The 26,535-nt window shown below is 34.5% G+C and overlaps 1 protein-coding gene across 1 annotated transcript; it reads left to right on the top strand.

Moving 5' to 3' along the window:
• The first annotated feature begins 17,425 nt into the window (after positions 1 to 17,425).
• Positions 17,426 to 18,824, top strand: LOC131803905 (larval cuticle protein 65Ag1-like). Its single transcript, XM_059125795.1, has 2 exons — positions 17,426 to 17,487; positions 18,235 to 18,824. Exons 1-2 carry the CDS (start codon positions 17,476 to 17,478, stop codon positions 18,616 to 18,618), a joined length of 396 nt encoding a protein of 131 aa, XP_058981778.1. The 5' UTR covers positions 17,426 to 17,475; the 3' UTR covers positions 18,619 to 18,824.
• The last annotated feature ends 7,711 nt before the right edge of the window (positions 18,825 to 26,535 follow it).

Raw genomic sequence — 26,535 nt, 5'->3', positions numbered from 1 at the left:
TAGCCCCATATAACGGAACCCCCCGATATTCAGTATTTTGATGATTTTAGCGACATTATTCACGGAAATTGTTTCAAATTTGGTATTTGAAGTTCGTAATGATTACTACAGCCTAAGATAGAAAATTGTCTGTCCAGGGCCACGTCTTGGTATATCCCCCATGTAACGGTACCCTCCGATATTCGGTATTTTGATGATTTTAGCTACATTATTCACCGATTTTTTTTATCCGCAGTTTCGCATTTGAATATTCTAATGGCTTATGACAAAAGTTGCCAATGCAGGTCCACATTCGGTATTTTTATAATTTTAACAGAATTTTTAATGGATTTTATTTTTTTGAAAATTTCCAAAATCGTTCCATATGGTGCAGGGTATTCAAAAATCGGCCCGGCCGAAATTACAGCTTTTTGACTCGTTTTTTTTTTTAAATTTTATTGAATGAAAGCAAAAAATATCGGGAATAGCATCAAATTTTAGAATAAGTTTAGATTTGCTCGAATTGGTCACCTTTGGCACAAATTATGGCCTTCAAACGAACAATAAATCACTCTGCTCAGATGTTGCTCTACGATATTTTGGCCCATTCCCGGCGAATTCCCGGCTTTTTGACTCGTTTTTTTTTAATTTTATTGAATGAAAGCAAAAAATATCGGGAATAGCATCAAATTTTAGAATAAGTTTAGATTTGCTCGAATTGGTCACCTTTGGCACAAATTATGGCCTTCAAACGAACAATAAATCACGCTGCTCAGATGTTGCTCTACGATATTTTGGCCCATTCCCGGCGAATCGCTTGCTTGAGGTGATCGACACTTTGGTATTTTTTCGTGCCAACCTTGCTTTTCAAAATACTCTAGACACAATAGTACAACGGATTGGTATTCGGAGATTTTAGCGAGGAATCTCATTTTGTAACCATTCCTGGGTGGCGCGTGTTGAGTGCGACGGTGCTGAGTCCTGTTGGAATGTCCAAGATCTGCGGTAGAGTAATACACCCTCCAGAATAATTTCGCGATAATATTCGATATTTATTCTGATGCCACGGTCGATTAATACGAGCAGAGAGCGACCATCGGCTGGTATGGCGCACACCAACACCATGGCCTGCGCTTGAGTTCTGGTGGACAACCGAAGGAGCACATTTTCTGCTGACTTCTTTGGCAAGTAAACACGATCATTTTAATTGTTTAAAAGCTGCAGGACAACGAGTGTTTTCTCATCGGAGAAAACCAAATTCGGCAGGTCACCATTTTCGGCCAAGCGCAGTAACACTTTAGCTTTTTTGAGTCTATTTTTTTTCTTTCTGTTGGGGTCTAAGTTCTTGCACTTTTTGGAATTTGAATGACTTTACCCCGAGTTCACTTTTCAATATTTGCCGAATGGAATATTGCAATATGTTCAGATATGTTATATCTCTCATATAACAATATTTTTACTAATGCAAGATCTATGTAGGTATCAGCCTACTCCTTCTGGTAACTTCTCCTTGAAGGGGTCAACATACACGTAGTTTAAAGAAAATAGCTTACTTTTTTCGTATGTTAAATTATTTAACCCTTTTAACATACGAAAAAAGTCTGCGATTTTCTTTAAACTACGTGTATCCCAATATTTCTGTTTACCATAGATCTAATAAATATTTCTGGTTAAACTTCTGACTAACAATTATTCCTATACAATTTTAAATTTTTCGCATCCCTATATTTTTGTCAGTATAAGTGGAATACTGTGTCTGGTAAATAACGCATATTTGAACATTTTTCAGAAATTATCCCATATCTCATGTAAAGGACATGAAGTTTTCGATATAGACAAAAAATGGACAATATTAGACAACCCTTTTGGAACCTCCCCCATAAATGGTCAAAAGCTGGAATAATCATAACACAAATAGACATCTGTCGTCAAAATTGACTAATAATTTTTAACTTGTTTTTTCCTCCCTCTCGCTTTTGAAATAGTGTCAAATTATTGACCGAAACCACGAGGTAGTAACATTTTCCCCATATTTAAATCCTATATCGTGTTAATTGCGATTTAAAACAATATATTGCTGTGTCTCCGATATTGGGTTATATTCGTCAGCGAAATCAGCATTAATATAAAGTTCAGAGTTGTGTATCTAATGTATTTGTGATTTCGTTCATTTTGGTATTTGTTAACACAGAATTGTGGTCCATTTCACCAGCTACATATTCGATGACCATCCAAAATGCCAGGCTGCAGCGCTAACTTCATAACCCAACCTTAACTCTAACCTCATAAAAACTTCATGTCTATTGGCCCTTATTTGAAAACTGTATGACGACTGCAATACCTGTACAATTGTTAAGTTTGTGGTCTATTTTAAAGCCGTAATATATGCGCTATAGGAAAACGTGGAAACTAAATATTCAATGTTCTGACATCAGACCCTAGAACCCATTATGAACTACAAATACCTATTTTAAGACAAATCCGTGGAAGAATGTGGTAAAAATCATCTAAATACCTAATATCCGGAGATACCATTATGTGGGGTCTATACGCAAAACGTAAACCGATATATCTCATTTTCAATACCAACCATCCTAGACACAATAAAAATTATTCTGCCAAATTTCGAAGCTTCACGTCAAATTATGTGGGCTGTATCGTGATTTCAACAGACATACAGGCAGACGGACATCGTTAAAATGCTGTTAAAGGGAGCTATAATGAAGGTATAGCTCATCTGATGCGAAGTTTGTTTATCCTGCTGAGCGTCATAAAATTGGCCACCACGTGATGGATGATATTTCACGTTACCTTACTGGCGGGAAGAAGTCCATATTTATTTATTTTTTTTTTAATAAATACAACAAAAGGTGTTGGGGGTATTATAACGTTGATTGGGCCAAAAACTATGTAACACCTCAAAATATTGGTCCAAGGCACAGAAAACTACATATGGATCTTCATATCTTGACAAACTGAGTCCAAAACTTCAAAATTTGGCAGAACAATTTGTATTAAAAATGAGATATATCGGTCCACGTTTTGATATAGCCGCCATATAACACTACCTCCCGATATTCGGTATTTTGATGATTTTCACCACATTTTTTCCACGGATTTGTCTAAAAATTGGTATATGTAGGTCATAATGGGTTCTAGCTCGTGTGGTGAAACATTTTATGTAAAGGACACGTTTTGGTATAGCCCTCATGTAACGGGACGTCCCGATATTCGGTATTTTGATGATTTTAGCGACTTTCTTCGCCGGAATTGTTTCATATTTGGTATTTGAGGTTCGTAATGGATACTACAGCCTATGACAGAAAATTGTCTGTGCAGGTCTACGTTTTCGTATAGCCCCCATATAATGGTACCTCCCGATATTCGGCATTTTGATGATTTTAACGACATTATTTACCGGAATTGTTTAAAATTTGGTATTTGAAGTTCGTAATGGATGCTACAGACAGGAGATTGTCTGTGCAGGTTCACGTCTTCGTATAGCCCCTATATAACGGTACCTCCCGATATTCGATATTTTGATGATTTTAGTGACATTATTCACCGGAATTGTTTCAAATTTGGTATTTGGAGTTCGTAATGAATATTGTCTGTGCAACGGTACCTCCCAATAGAGTGTATTCAAAGTTCGGCCCGGCCCAACTTATGGTTTTTTTACTTGATTTTGTTTTTGAGATTTTTCTTATTCGATTTTTTTTTAAATAGAAACGAAAAAAATTAAAAATTTCAAGTTCACATTTTCCGTAGAATTTAAGTGGCATATATTCTAAATACTGCGCAAAGTCAAAAACTGCTTCATTTCGGTTGAATTCGAAAATGTACACGTTAATCCTCACGCGTAACAGCATAATTAAGTTATCAATATATCTATAAAACATAAAGTATATATTGAGATACTAGTTTGGTTTATAACCCATCGAAATACTGTTTTTATATTCAACAATAAGAACGATAGAAATTTTAATTACTAATTTCTACAAATGATTAGACTACCATCGTATTTACAAAATTGCCCCTACACGATGTTCCGAAGATATTTTATGTAGATTTGACACTTTTGACAAATGATTCTACATAAAACCCTGTTGTATTACAGTACTAAAATAGCTTTGATAAATATTCCCTATTTCACGAAGAATGACATTTATGTGAGTCAATAACGACAATGTGAAACCCTGCAAATGTGGAAAAAAGAATGTGGTGTTGGCATACGTTTCTATTGGCCTGTATGATCTTTTAATATTTTGTTTTTGTATTATTTGTTTATATGCTGTTGATTTTTGCAACAATTGTTGATTCACAATCTACACGAATATGTTGATACATACATGTGTTAGAGTTAGACTATCAATATCTTTAATTATAATTTGTTGTTTTTAATTGAAAATTATATTGTCGGTGATTGTAAATGAAACTTTACGAACGAACAAGTAAAATAGCATCAATCGGTTATGCTGACAGACGCATACCCCCAGCCTTGAGTTATGATAACTCAAACTCTTGACCCTTTATGGAGGAGGTTCCGAAGCTGTTGGCCAATATTGACCAATTCGTATCTGACCTAAGACTGATAAAAATATTACAACTGGCCTGATTTTTACTATATTGAGTCTGAATGAAATCGGATGTTAATGTCGCTTTCTACGAGCTTCATGTATATTCAAAAGTTTGACCCTTTGTGGGGGAGGTTCCAGAAGGAGTAGATCGATGTAATCCATCTTCACACCAGATCTTGGATAAATAAAAATATTGTGATGTGTGTAATTTGAAGTCAATCGGACACTTACATCACATACGATTTATAATTTATCAAAATATTAACCCTATTTTTGGGAGGCAGTAGATGGAGTGAACATAACTTAGCACTAATGCAAATATTAGGATTCGCAAAGTTGGAGCGAAATCAGATTATCCAATCTCTTTCTGTGCAGTAAATTATTTTCTTTGAAAATGTTGAATGTTTTGTGTGGGAAGTACAAGAAGTAGTGGACTGATGTTGCCGGTCTCTCCGGACTCGATCTAAGTTTGACAATCTTGTTATGATATACCAAGTTTGGATCAAATCGGATATTTCCTTCGAAAGTTATCGTGCGCACCAGCCAGCCAGAAAGACGGATGGACGGACATCGCTAGATCGACTCCAAAGGTCGTGAAATGGATTTGGTCCAAAAATACCTAGGATCTGAAACAGTTATTTTGATGAGGCACGTTTTGTCCGTATCAGATGATATATACCCTCTATATATGGCTATGGCTGAGTATAAAAATGGGCATGATTTATATGTGTATGAGTTCGATCTTCACATAGGTGGCAGGTGGAGAAATCTTCAGGATCCAAATTCTGTTGCAATTTTGAATTTTGACTTTCAAACTTGTATGATGATTTGAAGAACCCAATTTTTTAACCGTTGCAATTATCCCTTTAGGTTTCGAAGTAGTGAATCAATATAACAATTTCTCTATATTTTACAGTTTTTTTCACCCATGAGCAGACCAACGTTTTTTATACCCTACAACACTATGTGTTGGGGGTATTATAAGTTTGATTGGGCCAAAAATTATGTAACACCTCGAAATATTGGTTTCCCACATAGGTAAGTATATATGGATCTTCCTATCTCGCCGAGCTGAGTCGATCTAGCTATGTATGTCCGTCCGTCCGTCTGTCCATGTTAATTTGTAATCACTCTACAGGTCGCAATTATGGCCCGATCTTCACGAAATTTAGAATAGAGGTCGAGCGAGAGCCGGAATAGAACCCTTTTTGGAGATGATCGCATAATATTTAGGGGTTGAAATGGACCAAAAACTGAAAAATTTCCTGATTTTGCAGTTGCTCTATAGGACGCACTTTTGAACCAATCGAAGCGGAAGTTAGCATGGGGCTAGAGCTTCAGGCTGGGCAGAAGCCTTCCAATTTTGGTGGTCATCGGGTAATATTTAGTGGGTAAAATAGACCATAACATTTCTTTTAAACTTTTAAAAACTTCAAATTTTCCATTAAACCGCGAATATTTTTAATCCCGACGAAATCACAAATAGACGAACAGGTCAATCCTGACCGTTACGTAGATGTCGATGGTAAATATATCCGATATATATAGCGATATATATAAAATACATATATACAAAGAAAGGGGATGTTAGCTAGAACGCTTATATCTCAAGAATGGCTGGACCGATTTTGACAAATTTTGTCAATTCAGAATTCCCTATTGGCATAAGAGAATAAAATCTAAAAAAAATCGCATAAAAATATGACAATAATGGTGTTTTTATAGATTTTGTAGTATTTTGTGACATTTTTTTTATTTTTTCATAAATTTTATCGCATGCGATTTTTTTATTTTGACTTATAATATTGAACTGTATATTTTGTAATATTTTTTCATCTTACAACACAGGTTTTGGTTATTATATACAGTCTGCAATTATCGTCTGATCCTCACGAATATTTTCACAAGGGTAGGGTTAGGTTCAGAAGGGCTAAGCCTATTATTTCCAAAGATGTCCGCAATATGTTTAGGGGTTAAAATGGGCTAAAAATAGAAAAAAATTTCCTGATCACACAATTGAAGCCAATCGACACGCCTGAAAAGAGAGTTATGGATAGGGAATAATTCTAGCATTTTGGGCGAATGTCTCTGTTCAAAAAGCTGAGGGTAATATGTGGGCCGTGACATAATTTCAAAAGCGAAATATTCCAAAATGGATTTGGACATAAGGGGGCTTCTAACATTGTAGTGTTGTAGGGTATCACATGGTCGGCCCCGCACGACTATAGCCTTTGCTTACTTGTTGTTTTTTATTTTTATTTTATTTTTTTATTTATTTATTTATTTTTTTTTTTTTTTTGTTCTAACCCTATTGCAACTATTTTATAAATAGCGAAATTTCTATATACATTACATTTCTAACGGAATAGGCTCCTATTTACCAGTATAACCAAATATCTGTAAAGCATTTTAATTTCAGACCACCCCAATAACTTGAGTTCATGTCTGCATATCATTAAACATAACACGAAAATTTGTCATTCTTTAAGATTAGATTTAATAATTCAAAGCATATATCCATTTAAATTGTTAATTTATTGTGTGACAACAAACAATAAAATTAAAAAAAACTCATTATGAAATTCACTCAATGTTGTATCATATGAAAATCGTAATAATGATCTTCATAATCATGATGAACTATAAAAAACTGTACATTTTCGGTTCGGCTTTTTAAAAGACAACTTAATTTATATAAATATCAACTAGAAACGATTTGAATTGAGCATATATAATATAAATATGGTCGATCAACATTTCCAAAATGTATCGATAACTGTATTCAGAAATTATGCTACCAGATTCGAATAACGTTTTCTATTCACTGGGTTAATGTTTTGAACAGTTATTATGCGAATGTTTAAAGTGTATTCAATGAATACAGGTTTTTTGATATTAAAATATTCCATCGGCGTAAGATCGTTATACATCCGCTAATTTCTAGATTTGTATAAACTATAAATAAAGATAGACAAATTTTATTCTGGATGTGAAAAATGTATTTCCAAAAATTAAAAAAAAAAACAAATTAACAGATTTATAGTGATTTGAAAAAAACTTATGTTTATAAACTCCAAGATATTTATCTTATCTACGAGAACTAATACATAAAGCTAGGCTCAAAAAATAAAAGTAACTTGTGTCTGAGAAAATAGGTGACGAAAAACGTAAGTTAAAGCTTAGACTTTATAATGAAATTGGGCAGATGTTGGATATTTGGTATATTACAGAATAAAATCAAAAAGAATCAAATCAATGTCATTAATAGTTATATAAAACCAAATTATTGTCAGAATTCATAGAAAATACGAATATTTATCCTTATTTTGGTATAACACACACCACGGCACAATAATCGAAGAATTAACATGTTAAAAAGCAGTAATTTCGGCCGGGCCGAACTTTGAATACCACCATTTTCAAAAAATAAAATCCGTTAAAAAATCTGTTAAAATCTTAAAAATACCGAATATAGGGTCTCTGCAACGTTAACCTATATAGGCTTTGTTTGCCATAAGCCATTACCATATTCAAATTCGAAACTTGAAATAAACGGTGAATAATGTAGCTAAAATCATCTAATATCGCCATCCCGTTTATAGGGAGGTACCGTTATGTCGGAGCTATACGAAGACCTGGATCTGCATAGACAATTTTCTGTCACAGACTGTAGTATTCATTACATACTTCAAATACCAAACTTAAAACAATTCCGCTGAATAATGTAGTCAAAATACCGAATATAGGGAGGTACTGATATATGGGGGCTATATGAAAACGTGGACCTATCTGGCCCATTTACGAACTTAATCTGCTTACTGGCAAAATAAACATGTGTGCAAAAATTTAGCCTTCTATCTTAATTCGAGCGAAATATAGCGTGATTACTACAGGCAGACGGACATCGCTAAATCGACTTAGAATTTTACACTGATCAAAAATATATATTGGCATTTCTTGTTCAATGACACTTAGATCACATCAAAAAATTGGTAATAATTGGGCTAGAAACTATTTTCCCTCTTCTTTTTCCTTATAAGTCTAATACAGATTTTTAAAAGATGGTGCTATCTTTCATTATTTACGGTAATAGGATTTATTCAAAGTCTTTCATTTTGAGGTTTACCGAGAAGGATATGAGTAAAATCATTGAACAATGGACCCATCCAATTTTTCCATCTAAAACTGTTGAAATATTTATGAATAAAAAAATGATGAAAAAGCTGCAAGCAGCAACTCGTATATTGTTGACCAGCATACAAAGGAATTTTGGAGAGAATTTTCCAAAAAAAAAATTATTCGTGATGGAATTCAAGCGTGATAATGTGATTTCTATATACACTGGTGGCCAAAACTAAAGCAACTTATCGCAAAGACAATAAATGTCCTGTAACTTTTACAAAAATAAACAAATCGTAATTATTTTTCCAGTTTTAAATGAGGGGTTTAATTCACTTTTAAGAAACTAAAAATAAAAATACAAAAATGATTTTGAACGAAAAATAATATGTGGAAAACTAGAATGACCCAATTTTTGCTTGGTCAAAACTAAAGCAACTTTTGATTTTTTATTTTTAAATAATTAAATTTTGGCTTGTAATCGATAGCATAACCATTATTTTTGATGGCAGCTACACACCTACGAGGCATTGAATCTATAACACGCTCAATTTGATCCTTGGGTGTGCTTTCCCAGGCACCCCGAATTCTTTAGAAAATGTTGTGCTTATTTATTTCCGAATCTCGCTTGATCTTCCTATCTACGATACTCCAAAGGTTTCCTATGGAGTTTAGGTCAGGTGAATGTGCCGGCCATAACAAAACATCAATTTTTGGCTCCCGCAACCAATATTTGACAAGTTTTGATACAAGTTTGGGATCATTGTCATGCTGAAACACCCAAATCAGCCGAATATTTTACTCAGTGTAATGGAACAACGTGATGTCCAACACATCCCAACACACTTAAAAAAGCCGATCCACAACTTCCTTTATTTTATGGATAGGCCCAAGTCCATAGAAAGAAAAACAGCGCCACGCCTTTTTTGACAACCCCCCCCCCCCCCCCCCCTTTGACACCCACCCTACCTTTGCAACACTGCGGCTTGAGTCCTTCATTTTTTGGTCTTCTCACCGTTAAATTTTTCACGTCTGAGCCTTTAATATTAAACGTAGACTCATCCCACAAATAATGTTTTTATACCCTACACCACATAGTGGTAAGGGTATTATGTCTTTGTGCATTTGTTTGTAACATGGAGAAGGAAACGAGATAGACCCATAGTTACTTTTGAGAACCTTCATAGAATCACTTTCTGAGTCGATTTATGCATGTCCGTCCGTCTGTCCGTCCGTCCGTCCGTCCGTCCGTCCGTCCGTCCGTCCGTCCGTCCGTCCGTCCGTCTGTCCATGTATTCTTGTGAACAAAATGCAGGTCGCATTTATTATCCGATTGAGATGAAATTTTCCAAACAATATTTTTTTGGCCCAAGGACGAACCCTATTGAAATTGGTGAGAATCGGATCAAATTTAGATATAGCTCCCATATATATCTTCATCCGATTTCGGGTTAAATGAGCACCAAATGTCCACTATCAGTCCAAATTACCTGAATTTTGGCACACCCAACCGGGTTCGGCCTAGAAGCAAGTATATCAAATTTGAAAATCGGTTCAGATATAGCTATAGCTCCCATATATATCTTTCATCCGATTTGATCTTTAAGTCCCTCACATTCCTACTATGCACTCCACAACCGTGATATTTGGTACCAGGTATTAGGTGGAGCACAGAAATAGCTGTTTTAAATTTTATCGAAATCGGTTCAGATTTGGATATAGCTCCCATATATATCTTCATCCGATTTCGGGTTAATTGACCACCAAATGGCCAATATCAGCCCAAATGGCCCGAATTTTGGCACATGTGACCGAGATTAGCCTTAAAGTATATACAACAAATTTGGAGAAAATCGGTTCAGATTTGGATATAGCTCCCATATATATCTTCATCCGATTTCGGGTTAATTGTGCTCCAAATGGCCGATATAAGCCCAAATGGACTGAATTTTAGTACATCGGACCAAATTCAGCCTAGAAGCAAGTATATCAAATTTAGTGAAAATCGGTTCAGATATAGATATAGCAAGCATATATATGTTTCATCCGATTTAGTGTTTTAGTCCCTTACATTCGTAATGTTCACTCCACAACCGTGATATTTGGTACCAGATATAAGGTACAGCCCAGAAATAGCTGTTTGTAATGTTATCGAAATCGGTTCAGATTTGGATATAGCTCCCATATATATCTTCATCCGATTTCGGGTTAATTGTGCATCAAATGGCCGATATAAGTCCAAATGGACTGAATTTTAGTACATCGGACCAAATTCAGCCTAGAAGCAAGTATATCAAATTTAGTGAAAATCGGTTCAAATACAGATATAGCAACCATATATATGTTTCATCCGATTTAGTGTTTTAGTCCCTTACATTCGTAATGTTCACTCCACAACCGTGATATTTGGTACCAGGTATTAGATGGAGCACAGGAATAGCTGTTTTAAATTTTATCGAAATCGGTTCAGATTTGGATATAGCTCCCATATATATCTTCATCCGATTTCGGGTTATTGACCACCAAATGGCCGTAATAGCATCAATTTTGGCAAATCCGACCGAATTGCCAGCATAGAAGCAAGTACACCAATTTTAGTAAAAATCGGTTCAGATATAGCTATAGCTCCCATATATATGTTTCATCCGATTTCGTCTTTAAATCCCTCACATTCGTAATATGCACTCCACAGAAATGATATTTGGTACCAGTTATCAGATAAAGCCCAAAAATAGTTGATTTTAATTTTATTAAAATCTGTTCCGATTTGGATATGCCTCCCATATATATCTTCATCCGATTTCGTGTTAATTGTGCATCAAATGGCCAATATCAGCCCAAATGGCATGAATTTTGGCAAATCCGACCGAAACCAGAATATAAGCAAGTACACACATTTTAGTAAAAATCGGTTCAGATATAGATCTAGCTCCGTATATATGTTTCATCCGATTTGCTCTTTAAGTCCCTTACATTCGTAATATACTCTTCACAGGAATGATATTTGGTACCAGATATCAGATAAAGCCCAAAAATAGTCGATTTTGATTTTATAAAAATCTGTTCAGATTTGGATATAGTATAGCATAGCATACTCTTCACAGGAATGATATTTGGTACCAGATATCAGATAAAGCCCAAAAGTAGTCGCTTTTAATTTTCTCAAAATCTGTTCAGATTTGGATATAGCACCCATATGTATCTTCATTCGATTTCGAGTTAATTGTGCAACAAATGGCCAATATCAACCGAAATGGCATGAATTTTGGCATATCTGGCCAAATTCAGCCTAGAAGCAAGGACACCAATTTTAGTAAAAGTCGTTTCAGATATAGCTATAGCTCCCAAAATATATCTTCATCCGATTTCGGATTAAATGTGCAGCAAATGGCTAATATTGGAACATCAAATTTAGTGAAAATCGGTCGGATACAGCTATAGCTCCTATATATACCTTTCATCCGATTTGTACTTTAAGTCCCTCAAATTCGAAAAATGTACGATACAAGAATAATATTTGGTATCAGATGCAGTCAAGAAATATCTTCTTTTTCCGTTTTACAAATATCGGTTCAGATTTGGATATACCTCCTATATATATATTCATCCAATTTCGTGTTGATTGCGCACCAAATGTCCAATATCAGCCCAAATGTCCTGGGTTTTGGCAAATCTGACCGAATTCAGCCTAGAATCAAATACATCAAACTTGGTGAAAATCGGTTCAGATATAGCTATAGTTCGTAAAATGCACGATAGAATTAGATAGATTTTGATTTTGTACCAAATATCTCATAGAGCTCTGAAATGCCCTGTATAAACCTTTTTACGAGAGCTCTACTAAATATGCATAGTGGTGTAGGGTATCATATAGTCGGCCCCGCCCGACTTTTGAGCTTTCCTTACTGGTTTCCATTGAGCTTGATTCCACTTAATATTATCGTTTCCGAAAGCCTCTTGATTTTTTCAGATATAAATGGTTTTTTGATGTCTTACGGGCATGCAGACCAGCTGCCACTACTCGTCTACGCACTGATCTCGAGCTTATATCCAATGATTGCTCTCACACCAATCCAGTTGAACTCTTAAATAGTTATTTTTTATTTCTCTTACAATTTGTGAATCAGTACGGGCTGAAATTTTTCACGGCCTTCGTCCGTTATAGACTGTTACTACTGATCCAGTTTCAAAAAACCGACTTAGTATACAGAAATAATTATAAAATCACATAAATATTTATGAAATATTTCTCGGAAATCATTTTCTGTGATATGTTGTTTTGATAGTCACTGACAATTTGCTGTTTAAAATTTTTTGGGCAGTACTTAAAAAACGAAAAGAAAAACACATACTGTTGTAAAAAACTTCTCAAAAAGGATTTATGACAAGCGAAATTGTCGAAGGAAGCAAAAAGCGATAAATATCACAGTAAAAATAACTGAAATTGCAGCGGTTATATGAATGTACAACAGAGTTGCTTTTGTTTTGTCCAAGCCAAAATCGGGTTAATTGACTTTACCAAACATTATTTTTTATATAAAAATGAATTTTGGTTTTATGTTTTAGGTTTTTAAAAAGTAAATAAAGTACCTAATTTAAAACAAGAAAAACTTTCTCATTTTCCTTATTTTTGAAAAATTTACAGGGCATTCATTCTCCTTGTAATTTCAGTTGCTTTAGTTTTGGCATCCAGTGTATTTGGCTATAAAACCACAAGTGGCTATCGTTGGAGCACTCCAGCATTTAAATGGAATTTAAATCTTTTGTATCTTATACCATCGCTCGTTACCGTGATACTGGTAGCGTAGCCCGACGTCAAGGAAGTGGACGGAAGAAAAGAGCAACATCAGCAGACATGGTTCGATATGATCTTATTATCCGAAAAATGGCTCGTGAGCTGAACATATCGCAATATTCCATTCGGCAAATATTGAAAAATAAGATCGTTGTAAAGCCATTAAAATTCCAAAAAGTGTAAGAACTTACACCGCAACAGAAAGAAAACAGACTCAAAAGAGCTAAAGAGTTGATTCGCTTGGCCGGAAGTGGTGAACTGCCCAATTTGATTTTCGCCGATGATAAAACATTCGTTGTCCAGCAGTTTGTAAACATTCAAAATTATCGTGTTTACTTGCCAAAGAAGTCAGCTGAAAATGTGCACCGGTTGTTCGGTTGGCCACCATAACTCAAGCGCAGGCCATGGTGATGGTGTGGGCCGCCAAAATAGCCGATGCTCGCTCTCCGCTCGTATTAATTGACCACGGCATCAGAATAAATGCCGAATATTACCGTGAAAATATTCTGGAGGGTGTATTAAAACCTTGGGCACGCAAACAGACCTTCGACATTCGCAGACCTTGGACATTCCAACAGGACTCAGACCTTGGACATTCCAACACAAAATGAGGTTCCTCGCATCATTTCCAGCGAACAATGGGCATCAAAAGCTCCCGCTACCAATCCGTTGGACTATTGTGTCTGGAGTATTTTGGAAAGCAAGGTTGGCACTAAAAAATACCAAATTGTCGATCACCTCAAGCAAGCGATTCGCAGGAATAGGCTAAAATACCGCGTACCACTATTCGGGCAGCGTATGACGGTTTCATTGGCCGTTTGAAGGCCATAATTCGTGCCAAAGGTGACCAATTCGAAGAAATCTAAACTTATTCTGAAATTTTATGCTATTTCCGACATTTTTTTGCTTTCATTCAATTTGTTGCAGTTTTGTCATCTCACCCTGTATAGTACACATTTCCAAAGCCAACTTCATTCAAACTTATTTGCCAATATTGGTTATCATACCAAACTTCAATAATGCCAAATGGTAACCTTAAAGCTCGAATTTCCAAAACCCAGCCTTATCATACCATAAGTTCAGTCGTTTCATCTGGTCGATGATTCAAGATTAGCCAGCCAGTCACTTATTACTCTTAAAAAGAGTATCCGATTTGATCTAAACTTGGTGCACCATAATGTTATTATCAATCTTAGATCGAGTTCGATGATAGACAATATCGGTCCACTCCTTCTAGTACCTCCCCCGCAAAAGATCAAAATGTTGAATAATTATAACTCTCATAATATGCGAAATAAGCATTAGATTCTCATCAAATTTAACACATCCCAATATTTTCATTAATGCAAGATCTATCGTGAAGATGATAAGTATTGGCCTAACCCTCCCCCACAAATGGTCACAATTGAATATACTTATATCTCTCATGACTTGCGAAACAAGACATATTGTCTCAATCAAGATTCAATATTTGTCTCAATCAGAGATCTGATGTGAATATTGAATATTTATATATGTATATATATTCTTGATTAGCGTAAAATTCTATGACTATTTAGCTAGTCCTTCCGTCTGTTGTAATCACGCTAGAATCAAAACGTACAAAGTTAGGAAGCTGAAATTGTCTTTGCAGGACCACTTATTTGTATAGTCCCCTACAACGGTACATACTTTTATTCGGTATTTTGATTATATTAGCGACATTATTCGCCGAAGTTGTTTCAATTTTTGTATTTTAAGTTCGGCATCGTTACTACAGCCTATGACAAAAAATTACTTATGCAGCACCTCGTCTTCTTATCTTCGACGGATTTTTATACCCTACACCACAAGGTGGTCAGGGTATTATGTCTTTGTGCATTTGTTTGTAACAGGCAAAAGGAAACGAGATAGACCCATAGTTCCTTTTGATGATATGCATAGAATCACATTCTGAGTCGATTTATGCATGTCCGTCCGTCCGTCTGTCCGTCCGTCTGTCCATGTATTTTTGGAAACAAAGTACAGTTCGCATTTATTGTCCTATCCTATTGCACAAATCATTTGTTTGGCCCAAGGACGAACCCTATTGAAATTGGAGATAATAGGTAAAAATTTAGATATAGCTCCCATATATATCTCCATCCGATTTGCCTTTTATTGTGCACCAAACGAGTAATATCAGTCCGACTTGTATGGAATTTTGCACGTACGATCAGACCTGAAAATGCGTATGCCAAATTTGATCGAAATCGGTTCATCGGGAGCTATAGCTCCCATATATATTGTTCATCCGATTTGCTATTTTTGTCCTCCGCAGCCGTAATATGCACCCTGTAACAACAATATTTGGGGAAATATATCAAATACAGCTCAGAAATACATTTGCTAAATTTTATCGAGATCGGTTCAGATTTGGATATAGCTCCCATATATATTTTTATCCGATTTCAAATTAATTGTGCACCAAATGGGTAATACAAGTCCGAATTTAAAAGATACAAATGCTTCGGCATATTTAGTCCTTTGAACTTTAAATTGTAATTATAATCATAGCGTGTATGATTGAATTCTCCCATAAAAACTTTTAATTGTTATGCGCAGCTCTACTAAATTAGCAAAGTGGTGTAGGGTATCATAAAGTCGGCCCCGCCCGACTTTTAGACTTTCTTTACTAGTTTCATGCTCCGATTGCAGGACAAAACGTTTTTTTAGTGCTCCGACTCCGGTACACTACAATTTTTTAGCGCTCCGACTGTGGTACACTGCTATCATCGTTGTGTTCCGATACAGTATCACTTAAATATTTTTAGTGGTAGTGTACCGGTACACTACCGCTAAATTTGTTTTTAGTGATACTATAGCATTTTTCATACCTTAGCAAAATCTTTATGGAGATTGAGAATTTATTTAAGTTTTCCTTGGTACAGTTTGTAAATGTTCACCGAGACTTCATGAAGATTTTTTTATTATGGATCTAAAAGAACCAATATAAAACTACAAAAAATAATGTTCGGAAGTTCACTGATTATCTAAATTGTCAAACTGAAACAACATTCTCATTAACAAGAAATGTTTAAATACTTTCTTATGACACAAAAACCCGATTTTCAGCAAATGCTTACGATAAAGCAATTTCGTTTTATGAATACTATAACGGAACGTCTATTTGCGTCTAAGGCAATCATAAAACCAGTAGCCACATGAAATTTAATAAGGACCTGCATGTTTATACTACGCCAGACACATATGAATAATGAAGCTATATTATTATATTCTAGAAACAATAAAAAATAATACATTTAGAGCAGAAAAAATTATAGAAATAAAAAAGAGAGTGCGAAGCCCAATTAATCTCCAATTCTAAAATGTTTGACTCTTTAAATTATTCAACAGCTTAAATAAACATTTTATGGCCTATAAGCGTGCCAGTAGTTCCCGTTTTCAAGTGCCACTTATGCCACCCAAACGTGATTATATACATCGATGGATTTCTTAGTCTGACCAGAAATGAAATATTTGTATCACCCAACACAAAAAAACCGGAGTCATAATTTAACAATTTTAGAGAGAAAAATAAAACAAGCTTTAAAACATGAATTAAAAAAACCCCTTGATGCAGTTCCCATGCAGTCTTATGGATTTTTGAGAAATATTCTTAGTTAACACATCTAATCAACCCTGACATTTTGTTCCACGGCATCACGTTGTTGAATTTTAATTTTTTGGTGGAATTCGAGCTGACAACAGAGCGATCCGTTTCTATTGAAGAATATATTCTAGGTATTTTTTTGCTTTGTTTTTTTGCTACTTTTTTTGGCAGAAATTTGTGAGCGAAATAAGTTTATGTTATTTCTGTCAAGACGATGGCGTTCATGTTTTGCATGCTTAAATAATCGCAAGAATCTGCATTATTTTTTGGCGATAATAGCATTTAGATGAAAGTATAAAAACTGGACTCTTTGAAAAAATTGACATCACTTTCGTTGTAGTCTTCAAAACGATAGCAAATACAAAATAAGAAAAATGTTCAAATTCGTAAGTGTTCTCTGCCAAGTGATATTTAAGTGGAGTCCTAAAATATTTTTGGAAAAAAAATGTGTGAAATTAAAAGTGCAAAACGATAGATTGAAAACCACCTTCAAAAAAATATAAGAAAGTGGAAATCTATATGGGAAACCAATTTAATAAAAATTGACACAAATTCGCATAGTGAAAATGAAACCTATATGAAATGGAAATCGTTTAAAGTTCCTCATATTGTTATTGCCGTATGAAGTCTTCTGAAGAGGATTGAATAAATCTCTTTTTGAAAATAATACAAAAAATCAACTCTAAACTCTTCCATCCTGACCACTTGCAGAAAAAATATAATTTCACTGTTATCGGTCCTTAAACTCCCTTTCACAGAACAACCCACTATCAAAAAAAAATTTTAAGTGACTTTGCGTTTTCAATCAAATTTCTAACCGAAATGGCATAAATTTAATATATCTATGTCTCAGAAAAAAAAAACATTTTTAGAAAAATATTTAAATGATATTTTCCGATTTTAAACATTGAAACCACATTAGAAATTATTTCATGTTCCGGCTAGTCACTGGATAGAAACATTTGCTGCATTTTTTCCAAAATATGTATTATTTAATTATGGCACTTTCAAATTACAAATATTTAGCAGTTTCCATCCTTTCTTATTTACTTATTTTTTTTAATTAAATTATTTCTTCATCCATATTTAAAAATGTTTACCTTTTTTCATTGTAACGCCCACTGTTTTCCCAGGTCGTTGTTTTCGCCTGCATTGCCGCTTTGGCTTTGGCCGCTCCCGCTCCCAAGGAAGAAAAGGAAATCGTTGAAATTCTGAAATCGGAAATTACCAAAAACGACAATGGCTCGTATCAGGTGGTTTACGAATCAGCCGATGGCAGCACTCGCGAAGAAAAGGCCACCATCACCGATGAGGGTACCGAAGATGAAGCTCTTGAGATCAAGGGTTCCTACAAATACATCAACGATGCCGGCGAAGAAGTTGAAGTGTTCTACACAGCTGGCAAAAATGGCTTTGTCCCATACGGCAGCATCATTAATCCCGAAATCACAGCCGTAGCTGAAGCTGCCAAAGATTTGCCCAAATACGATGAAGACTTTGGCAAGAAATCCAACTAAATCCGAATTATCTGAGATATGTGTAACGAATGTTTGAAACTGGAATTGGGGACAGGATATAACGCATTTCATCTCACAAACACAATTTGTTTAAGTTTTAGAAGATTAAGTGTGATTTTTGAAATAGTATTTAGTAGTAGTAAGCATGTATGTATGTATGTGTCAGCGTTATAATAAAGCCCTCAAGATGTAAATCAAAAACTATACTTAGGGATAATGCTATGTTTGGTGTGGTTAAGGAAAATTACCTAATATGGGGTAGAAGAATGCCGTTTTTAGGAGAAAATAGATAAATATATGCTATCGGAAATGGGAAGGATTATATACATCATTCAGACTTTCTAGTCCGTACAAATATAATAACAGTTTTTAACGATTATGACAGATGTCTACCCTCAGCCTTATATAAGTCTAATATAAATATTGCAATGTGCCAGGTTTGAAGTATTTCGACTTCTTCCTCGCCTTAATGGAAGATATTTGTGGTAAGAGTATTATGTATTTGTACATTTGTTTTGTAACATCGGGAAAGCGCGAGATCGACCCTTATTTACTTTTGAGGATCTTCATAGAATCACTTTCTGAGTCGATTTATGCATGTCAGTCCGCCAATGTTTTTGTAAACAAAATGCAGATCGCCTTTATTATTCGATTGAGATGAAATTTTCCAAACAATATTTGTTTGTCCCAAGGACGAGCCATATTCAAATTGTTGAGAGTCGGTTCAAATTTAGAGACAGTTTCAGTCTAGAAGCCCCTTACATTTATAATACGCACTCCACAATAATAATATTTGGTACCAGATATCAAATACAGCCCAGAAATACCGATGCCAAATTTTATCAAGTTCGGTTCAGATCTGGATATAGCTCCCACATACAGGGTGAGATGAAAATACTGCAATCAACTTCAGACTGGGAACATTTCTAAGCCACTTGTCCGACAGCTGTAAAAATTATTCCAGTGACAGCTCATTATATTGTTTAGAAGCGTACAAAAGCATTTTCGTGATGGTATTCAAGCGTGATAGTATGATTTCTTTATATTTGGCTGGAAAACCACAAGTGGCTATAGTTAGAGCACTCCAGCATTTAAATGTGAATCTTTAAATGTGCTCTTTACCGTGATACTGGTAGCGTAACCCGATGTCAAGGAAGTGGACGGAAGAAAACAGCAACTTCAGCAGAAATGGTTCGAAAATAAAGAAGGAACTTGAAAAATAGCTCGTGAGCTGAACATAGCGCAATATTCCTTTCGGCAAACATTGACAAATGAGCTCCAGGTAAAGCCATTGAAATTCCAAAAAGTACAAGAACTTACACCGCGACAGAAAGAAAATAGACTCAAAAGAGCTAAAGAGTGGCTTCGCCTGGTCGAAAGTGGTGAACCGCCTAATTTGGTTTTCTCCGATGAGAAAACATTTGTTGTCCAGCAGTTTGTAAACCAATCCGTTGGACTATTGTGTCTGGAGTATTTTGGAAATCAAGGTTGGCATTAAAAAATACCAAAGTGTCGACCGCCTCAAGCAAGCACTTCGCCGGGAATGGACCAAAATACCGCAGAGCAACATGACGGTTTCTTTGGCCGTTTGAAGACCATAATTCATGTCAGAGGTGACCAATTCGAACAAATCTAAACTTATTCTAAAATTTGATGCTATTTCCGAATGTAAAAATTATGGCGTTTGACTTTGTTGGAGTTTTTTTATCTCACCCTGTATACCTTCATCCGATTACAGGTTTATTGTTCACCAAATGGCTAATATCAGCCCAAATGAAGTGAATTGTGGCCCTTTTCAATTTGATGTTTAAACCCACCACAAAACTGATATTTGATACCGGACTTCAGATACAGCTCTAGAATACCGCTGTCAAATCTTATCGAGATCCGCTCAGCTTCTTATATAGCTTCGCAATATACCTTCGTCCGATTTAATATCAGCCCAAATTGGATAGATTTTTTCAATTCAACTAAATTTTTCCATTTGATTAAACTCGGTCCGCTGCATCTGTTGCTTCAATAAATATTTTTTAATATAACCCTTATCGAAATCATCCATTTACTATACAGCAATGTTACTTGTTACTATAGGAACAAAAGCCTCCGTCAAATTTATTGAAAATCGATTCAGAGTTGGATATATTTCTCAAATTGTGACTACTCTGAAGGCATTCAAATAAGATTCATAGTTGGTACGATCTACTTCACATAAATTCTCAAACTTTTCATAGTATTCAGTTTTAAATCAAAACCCCAAATCTGATGCAGATCCTTGGATTACATCCAAAATCATTGAAATTCGATACAGGTCCTCTTTACTTCTCAGATGACGGCACCACCTGATATTTCGTATTTTAAGCATTTAAAACATATAACTATCGAAATATACGGACCCGTACGAGAGCCAGTCTTTCATTCTTTGTATTGAAAATTGGAATTAAAGTCTCTGATGGAGTGCGGTATAGATATACCAAAGGGGTTTTGAAAATTCAAACTTTTAGGTTACGAAAAGTTCATAAATGGTACTAAATATCTAAAACGTTTTATTTTTTGAACATATAGAACTAAAATCTTTAAATTTGGTATGAGTATCATGTTGAAAAGTAAGTTTGATATATGAAGGTAGGTTTGGAAATATATACTAAGTGTGCGAGCTGTACTAAATGGTATTACATTTGGAACAGTTTGGTTAAAAATGGACGGATGAAGCAGGAATTTTGAACACTTGTATTGAAGTCTCTTTTGGTTGTAGGTTTGTGATAAGGAGTTGGGTTTGGTAATGAGTACTACAAGTACACGGAAAGTACTAAATAGTACAATATATACAACAGATAGTGCTTGATATCTGTAATTTGGTATTAGGGTCGCTGTTCATGTGTGTTCTGAATATGTGGAGGTGGTGTCGGAAATGTGTACTATAATTGTGTGAAAGGTACTATATTTGGTATTGGGTGAAGGGAAAAGGCTGGAATCAAATTTTATATTACAGCCTCTGTTGGTATCTGGAATTGAGATATTGAGGAGGGTTTGGAAATGTGTACTATACTTGTTCGCAATGCACTAAGTGATACTAAATTGAGTATTGGGCGAAGGGATAGAGCTGGAATATCGAAATTTGATTTTGAGGTCTCTGTTAGTTTCTGGTGTTGAGATCTGGTGCTGATCTTGAAAATGCGTACCATAATTGTTCGAAAAGTACTAAACAGTGTAAATTTTGGATCACTGTTGGTGTCTAGAATGGAGAGATGTTGATTGTTTGGATATGCATACTAAATGTTTACTAATTTGGTATCGGGATTCCCGAAATTTGATATTGATGACTCTGTTGGCATCTGGGATTAAGATTTGGAGGTGGGTTTCGAAATGTGTATTATAATCGTGATAAAAATACTAAATATGGTATTGCTGGAAAAGAAGAAAATTGAATAGTATCAACAAAAAAATTGAAATTCTTATAATTTGTACGACATGAGAAGTTTTGATTAACAATTTTGTGAATTTTGAGTGCTAAAAAGTCCAACATGAACTGTTGGAACAGATCTAAAATTTTAAGGTGAACTTTTCGCTGACGAAGTGGGGGCAGTTCCTAACTATTCATATATATATTATGGATCAACGTAAGATTCTATATCGATATAGACATGTTCACCGTCTGTCTGTTAGTCTGCGAAACCACTCTAGCTTCCAAAGAAATTAGGTGAACAAAATTTTACTCAATTGAATTTTAGGTTCGTACTGCTTTTGGTATTAGAAGGGTTATTATATATTTCTGTGAAATTTGAAGAGAATAGGATGCTCATTTCGCGCTTTATAAGCTTCATGATTATTAAATACTTTGAAATCGGGGAATTATATAGGCGTCTGTTTTATTCGATCTTCACATTAGATCTGGCGATGATAGGAATATTGAGATATGCGAAGTTTTAAGACAAACTGACACTTTTTTCACATTTTATAAGATTTTTAACTAAATTTGTAGTCTTGGTGGGAGAGGTACCAGAAGGAATAGTACGATATATTCCATCTTCGCGCTAGATGTTATATGGGGACTGTACCAAAATATAATATGGTTCTCTACTCACAAAGTAGCCTAAATACAGCAAAATGTGGTCAAGACCCTCGAAATAGAAAAGCCAAGATGCCAAATAAAGGCCAAATCAGTCATAGCTGAAATCAGGGATATATTCATATGAGGGTTATACCAAAACGTAGCCCAACCAATATTCTCACGGGGGTTACAAATTCAATAGAATAAAACATTTTTTGTCTGACCACATATTAGATGTGAAAGTGGACTTGGGGATACTCCAATGTGGGGACTTCGCTTAAATAAAGTCCTATGTGGCAATTATCTGTATGATGGTTCCCTACCCCAGGGTAGCATATATACAATTTTTAGCCAAATCAATGGATGAATGTAGTCAAGTCCAAAATGGGCCCTACTCTGAAAATCTCAAATGTTATGCGAAGAGGTTCTCTACCCTCTTAGAAACAAAGATGCCAAATAAGGGCCAAAATATGAAAAAAATAAAAAAGTGGCCAAGACCCTAAAAATAGCTTAAAACATACGATGGTTATATAAATATGAAATCGGTTTGTACCCTTATCCGTGAGTTATAATCGATATCATGACCTGCAAAAGCGATTTAAGGTATCTTGAATGTTTGGAAAGAATTTCTGGAAGGATAGAAATCATTTTCTTAATAAAAGTCCCATTCGCTCTACTATTTTGCACCCTTTAAATTTGGTATTTTACTGATTGTACTCCCAAAGAATTTTGCAATTCTAGCTCTCATTGGACGGATTATTGTCACATGAAAGAAGTAGGTCCACGCTTTGAAATGAGCCCCATTAGGCTTTTTCGGTCATTTTTTTTTTTTTTTTTGTTTAAATGTGTTCGCATCTTCCAGCTGAACCACGATGTGGGCCCTAGAGTTGAAAGGTAGATGTCAATTAACATCGTATTTCGCACTTATTTAATTTATTTTTTTTTTTTTTGAAAAATTGTATGTAGTGAAAAATTATTCTTTATTTTGTTCACAAAAAATCAACTGAATTCAATATGATAATACAAATTGAAAAAAAAAATTGACAAAAGAAGAATAAAAAATTGAAAAAATTATCAATTTGTTCGCTGATTTTTACAGCAAATGGTTAAAAATCCTTACAAAGTTTACAAAGTCAATAGAATGTACTATTATTTTAAAATGCGACTCCATTGATTTTTTTTTCGATTTGAGAGTTTTTGAAATGAGATCTCTTTTTTGTGATTCTTTAGCGATTTTGAAAAAGTAATTACCTTTTCTCTTTGGTGTGACCGCGTTAAATTATTTCGATATCATCTATTCCGTTTCTCCACTACATAATTCGGTACTACACTTCCATGTAACCCGCCATCAATTTCAGTTATCAAGGAATCAAGTCAATTAAATAAATTGGTATTAATATTCGAATTAAAAAATAAAATTTAAAAAACACTACAAATGTACATTAGAAAAAAGTAAGTCAAAATGGAAAAAAATCATGCAAAATATAACATTACTATTCTACATTTTAAAAGTCAAAACGAAAATGTTAATATATCATATTTTTACGCGATTTTATGGATATTATCCTTTTCGGACAGGAGACAATTCCGGTTCTTAAGTCATAAGCGTAGTAACTAACACAACTTTCTTTTATCTATATATATAAAAATCAATTGTAGTTTGTTGGTAACGGAATCAGTTGAAAACGGCTGGACCGATTTGCATAATTTTTTGTAAAAACTTTCGTAATACCCCGAGTTAGGTTTTTAAAGAAAAAAATATAGACCACGCCCACTTTTGCGCCCACAATTTTGATTTATCTAAAATCCTTATATTTGCCAATATAGAGGAGATATCGGTTTGAAAATTTTGCACGAGATACTGTTGACTTTCCATCCCCCTCTAAGTATTTATTTGGGGCTGAAGAACTGTCGTTGTCAGTACTTTTTAATCTATATCTATCTATATATATAAAAGAAAGTTGTGTTAGTTACTACGCTTATAACTTAAGAACCGCTGGACTGATTTTAACGATTCATACAAATTCGGAATTGTCTCCTCTCCGAAAAGGATAATATCCAAAAAAATCACGTAAAAATGTGATATATTAACATTTTCATTTTGACTTTTGAAATGTACAATAGTAATGTTTTATTTTGCATGATTTTTTTCCATTTTGACTTACTTTTTTCTAATGTACATTTGTAGTGTTTTTTTATATTTTATTTTTGAATTCAAATATTAGTACCAATTTATTTAATTGACTTGATTTCTTGAGAAATGAAATTGATGGCGAGTTACATGGAAGTGTAGTACCGAATTATGTGGTGGCGAAACGGAATAGATGATGTCGAAATAATTAAACGCGGTCACAACAAAGTTAAAAGATAATTACTTTTTAAAAATCGCTAAAAAATCACGAAAAAAAGATCTCATTGTAAAATCTCTCAAATCGGGAAAAAATCGAAAAAATTTTCAATAGAATCTTATTTTAAAATAATGACTGTAAAAAATTATTGAACAAGGTAAAGATTTTTTCAATTTGTTATTCTTTTTTTATCAATTTTTTTCAATTTGTATAATCATATTGAATTCAGTGGATTTTTTTGTGAACAAAATAAAGAATAATTTTTCACTATATACATTTTTTCACCAAAAAAAAAAAATGAAATAAGTGCGAAATAGGATGATAACTGACACCTACCTTTTAACTCCAGGGCCTACATCTTAGTTCAGCTGGAAGATGCGAACACATTTAAACAAACTAAAATTACCCAAAAAGCCTAATGGGGCTCATTTCAAAGCGTGGACCTACTTCTTTCATGTGACAATAATCCATCCGTCCAATGAGAACTCAAAATGCAAAATTCTTTGGGAGTACAATCAGTAAAATACAAAATATGAAGGGTGCAAAACAGTAGAGCGAATGGGACTTTTAGTAAGAAGAGGATTTCTATCCTTCCAGAAATTCTTTCCAAACATTCAAGATACCTTAAATCGCTTTTGCAGGTCATGTTATCGATCATAACTTACGGATAAGGGTACAACCCGATTTCATATTTATATAACCTCCGTATTATTTAAGATATTTTTGGGGTCTTGGTCACTTTTATCATTTTTTGGCCTTTATTTGGCATCTTTGTTTCTAAGGGGGTAGAGAACCTCTTCGCATAAAATTTGAAATTTTCAGAGTGGGGCTCATATTGGTCTTGACCACATTCATCGATTGATTTGGCTAAAAAATTTTATTTTTGCTACCCTGGGTAGGGAACCATCACACAGATAATTGCCACATAGGAATTTATTTAAATAAAGTCCCCACATTGGAGTATCCCTAAGTCCACTTTCACATCTAATTTGTGGTCAGAAAAGAAAATTTTGTATTCTATTGAATTTGTAACCCCCAAGAGAATATTGGTTGAGAACGTAGATTTGGGATGTACATCTATAGGAAATAAATTGTGAAAACATGAACAAATTACAAATATAAGAAAGTAGCACGGGACCGAATATTTGTTGAATCGTCATTGAATTATACTATGATGAAAAATATGGACTTTATGGGGTCTCCAACTTACAATTTAAATGGCAAATAAAATTAATTCCCATCTTACGGTATTGGGTGTAAAATAGTAATTATATTTGACTATTCTGAAATCATTCTGCCCTCAATTATGAGGTCGACAAAACTACTTTTACTTATTTAAATCACGCGAAATTTTTTCAGTTTGAAATGCTATGTTGTTCTGCTCTTTTTTTGATTTGGCCTCTATTTGTCATCTTGGAATATAAGGGGTAGAAGAAAATTTTCAATGTAGGTCGATGTTACGGAGTAGTGCCCATATAAAGGTACCTCCTGATTTTACCATATTTCAAAGGATTTTTCTAA

The sequence above is a fragment of the Musca domestica genome, unplaced genomic scaffold (genome assembly GCF_030504385.1).
Source record: "Musca domestica strain aabys unplaced genomic scaffold, Musca_domestica.polishedcontigs.V.1.1 10, whole genome shotgun sequence".
NCBI classification, from domain to species: domain Eukaryota; kingdom Metazoa; phylum Arthropoda; class Insecta; order Diptera; family Muscidae; genus Musca; species Musca domestica.
Note: the sequence above shows the minus strand (reverse complement) of the source record. Positions and strands in the feature narration are given on the sequence as shown.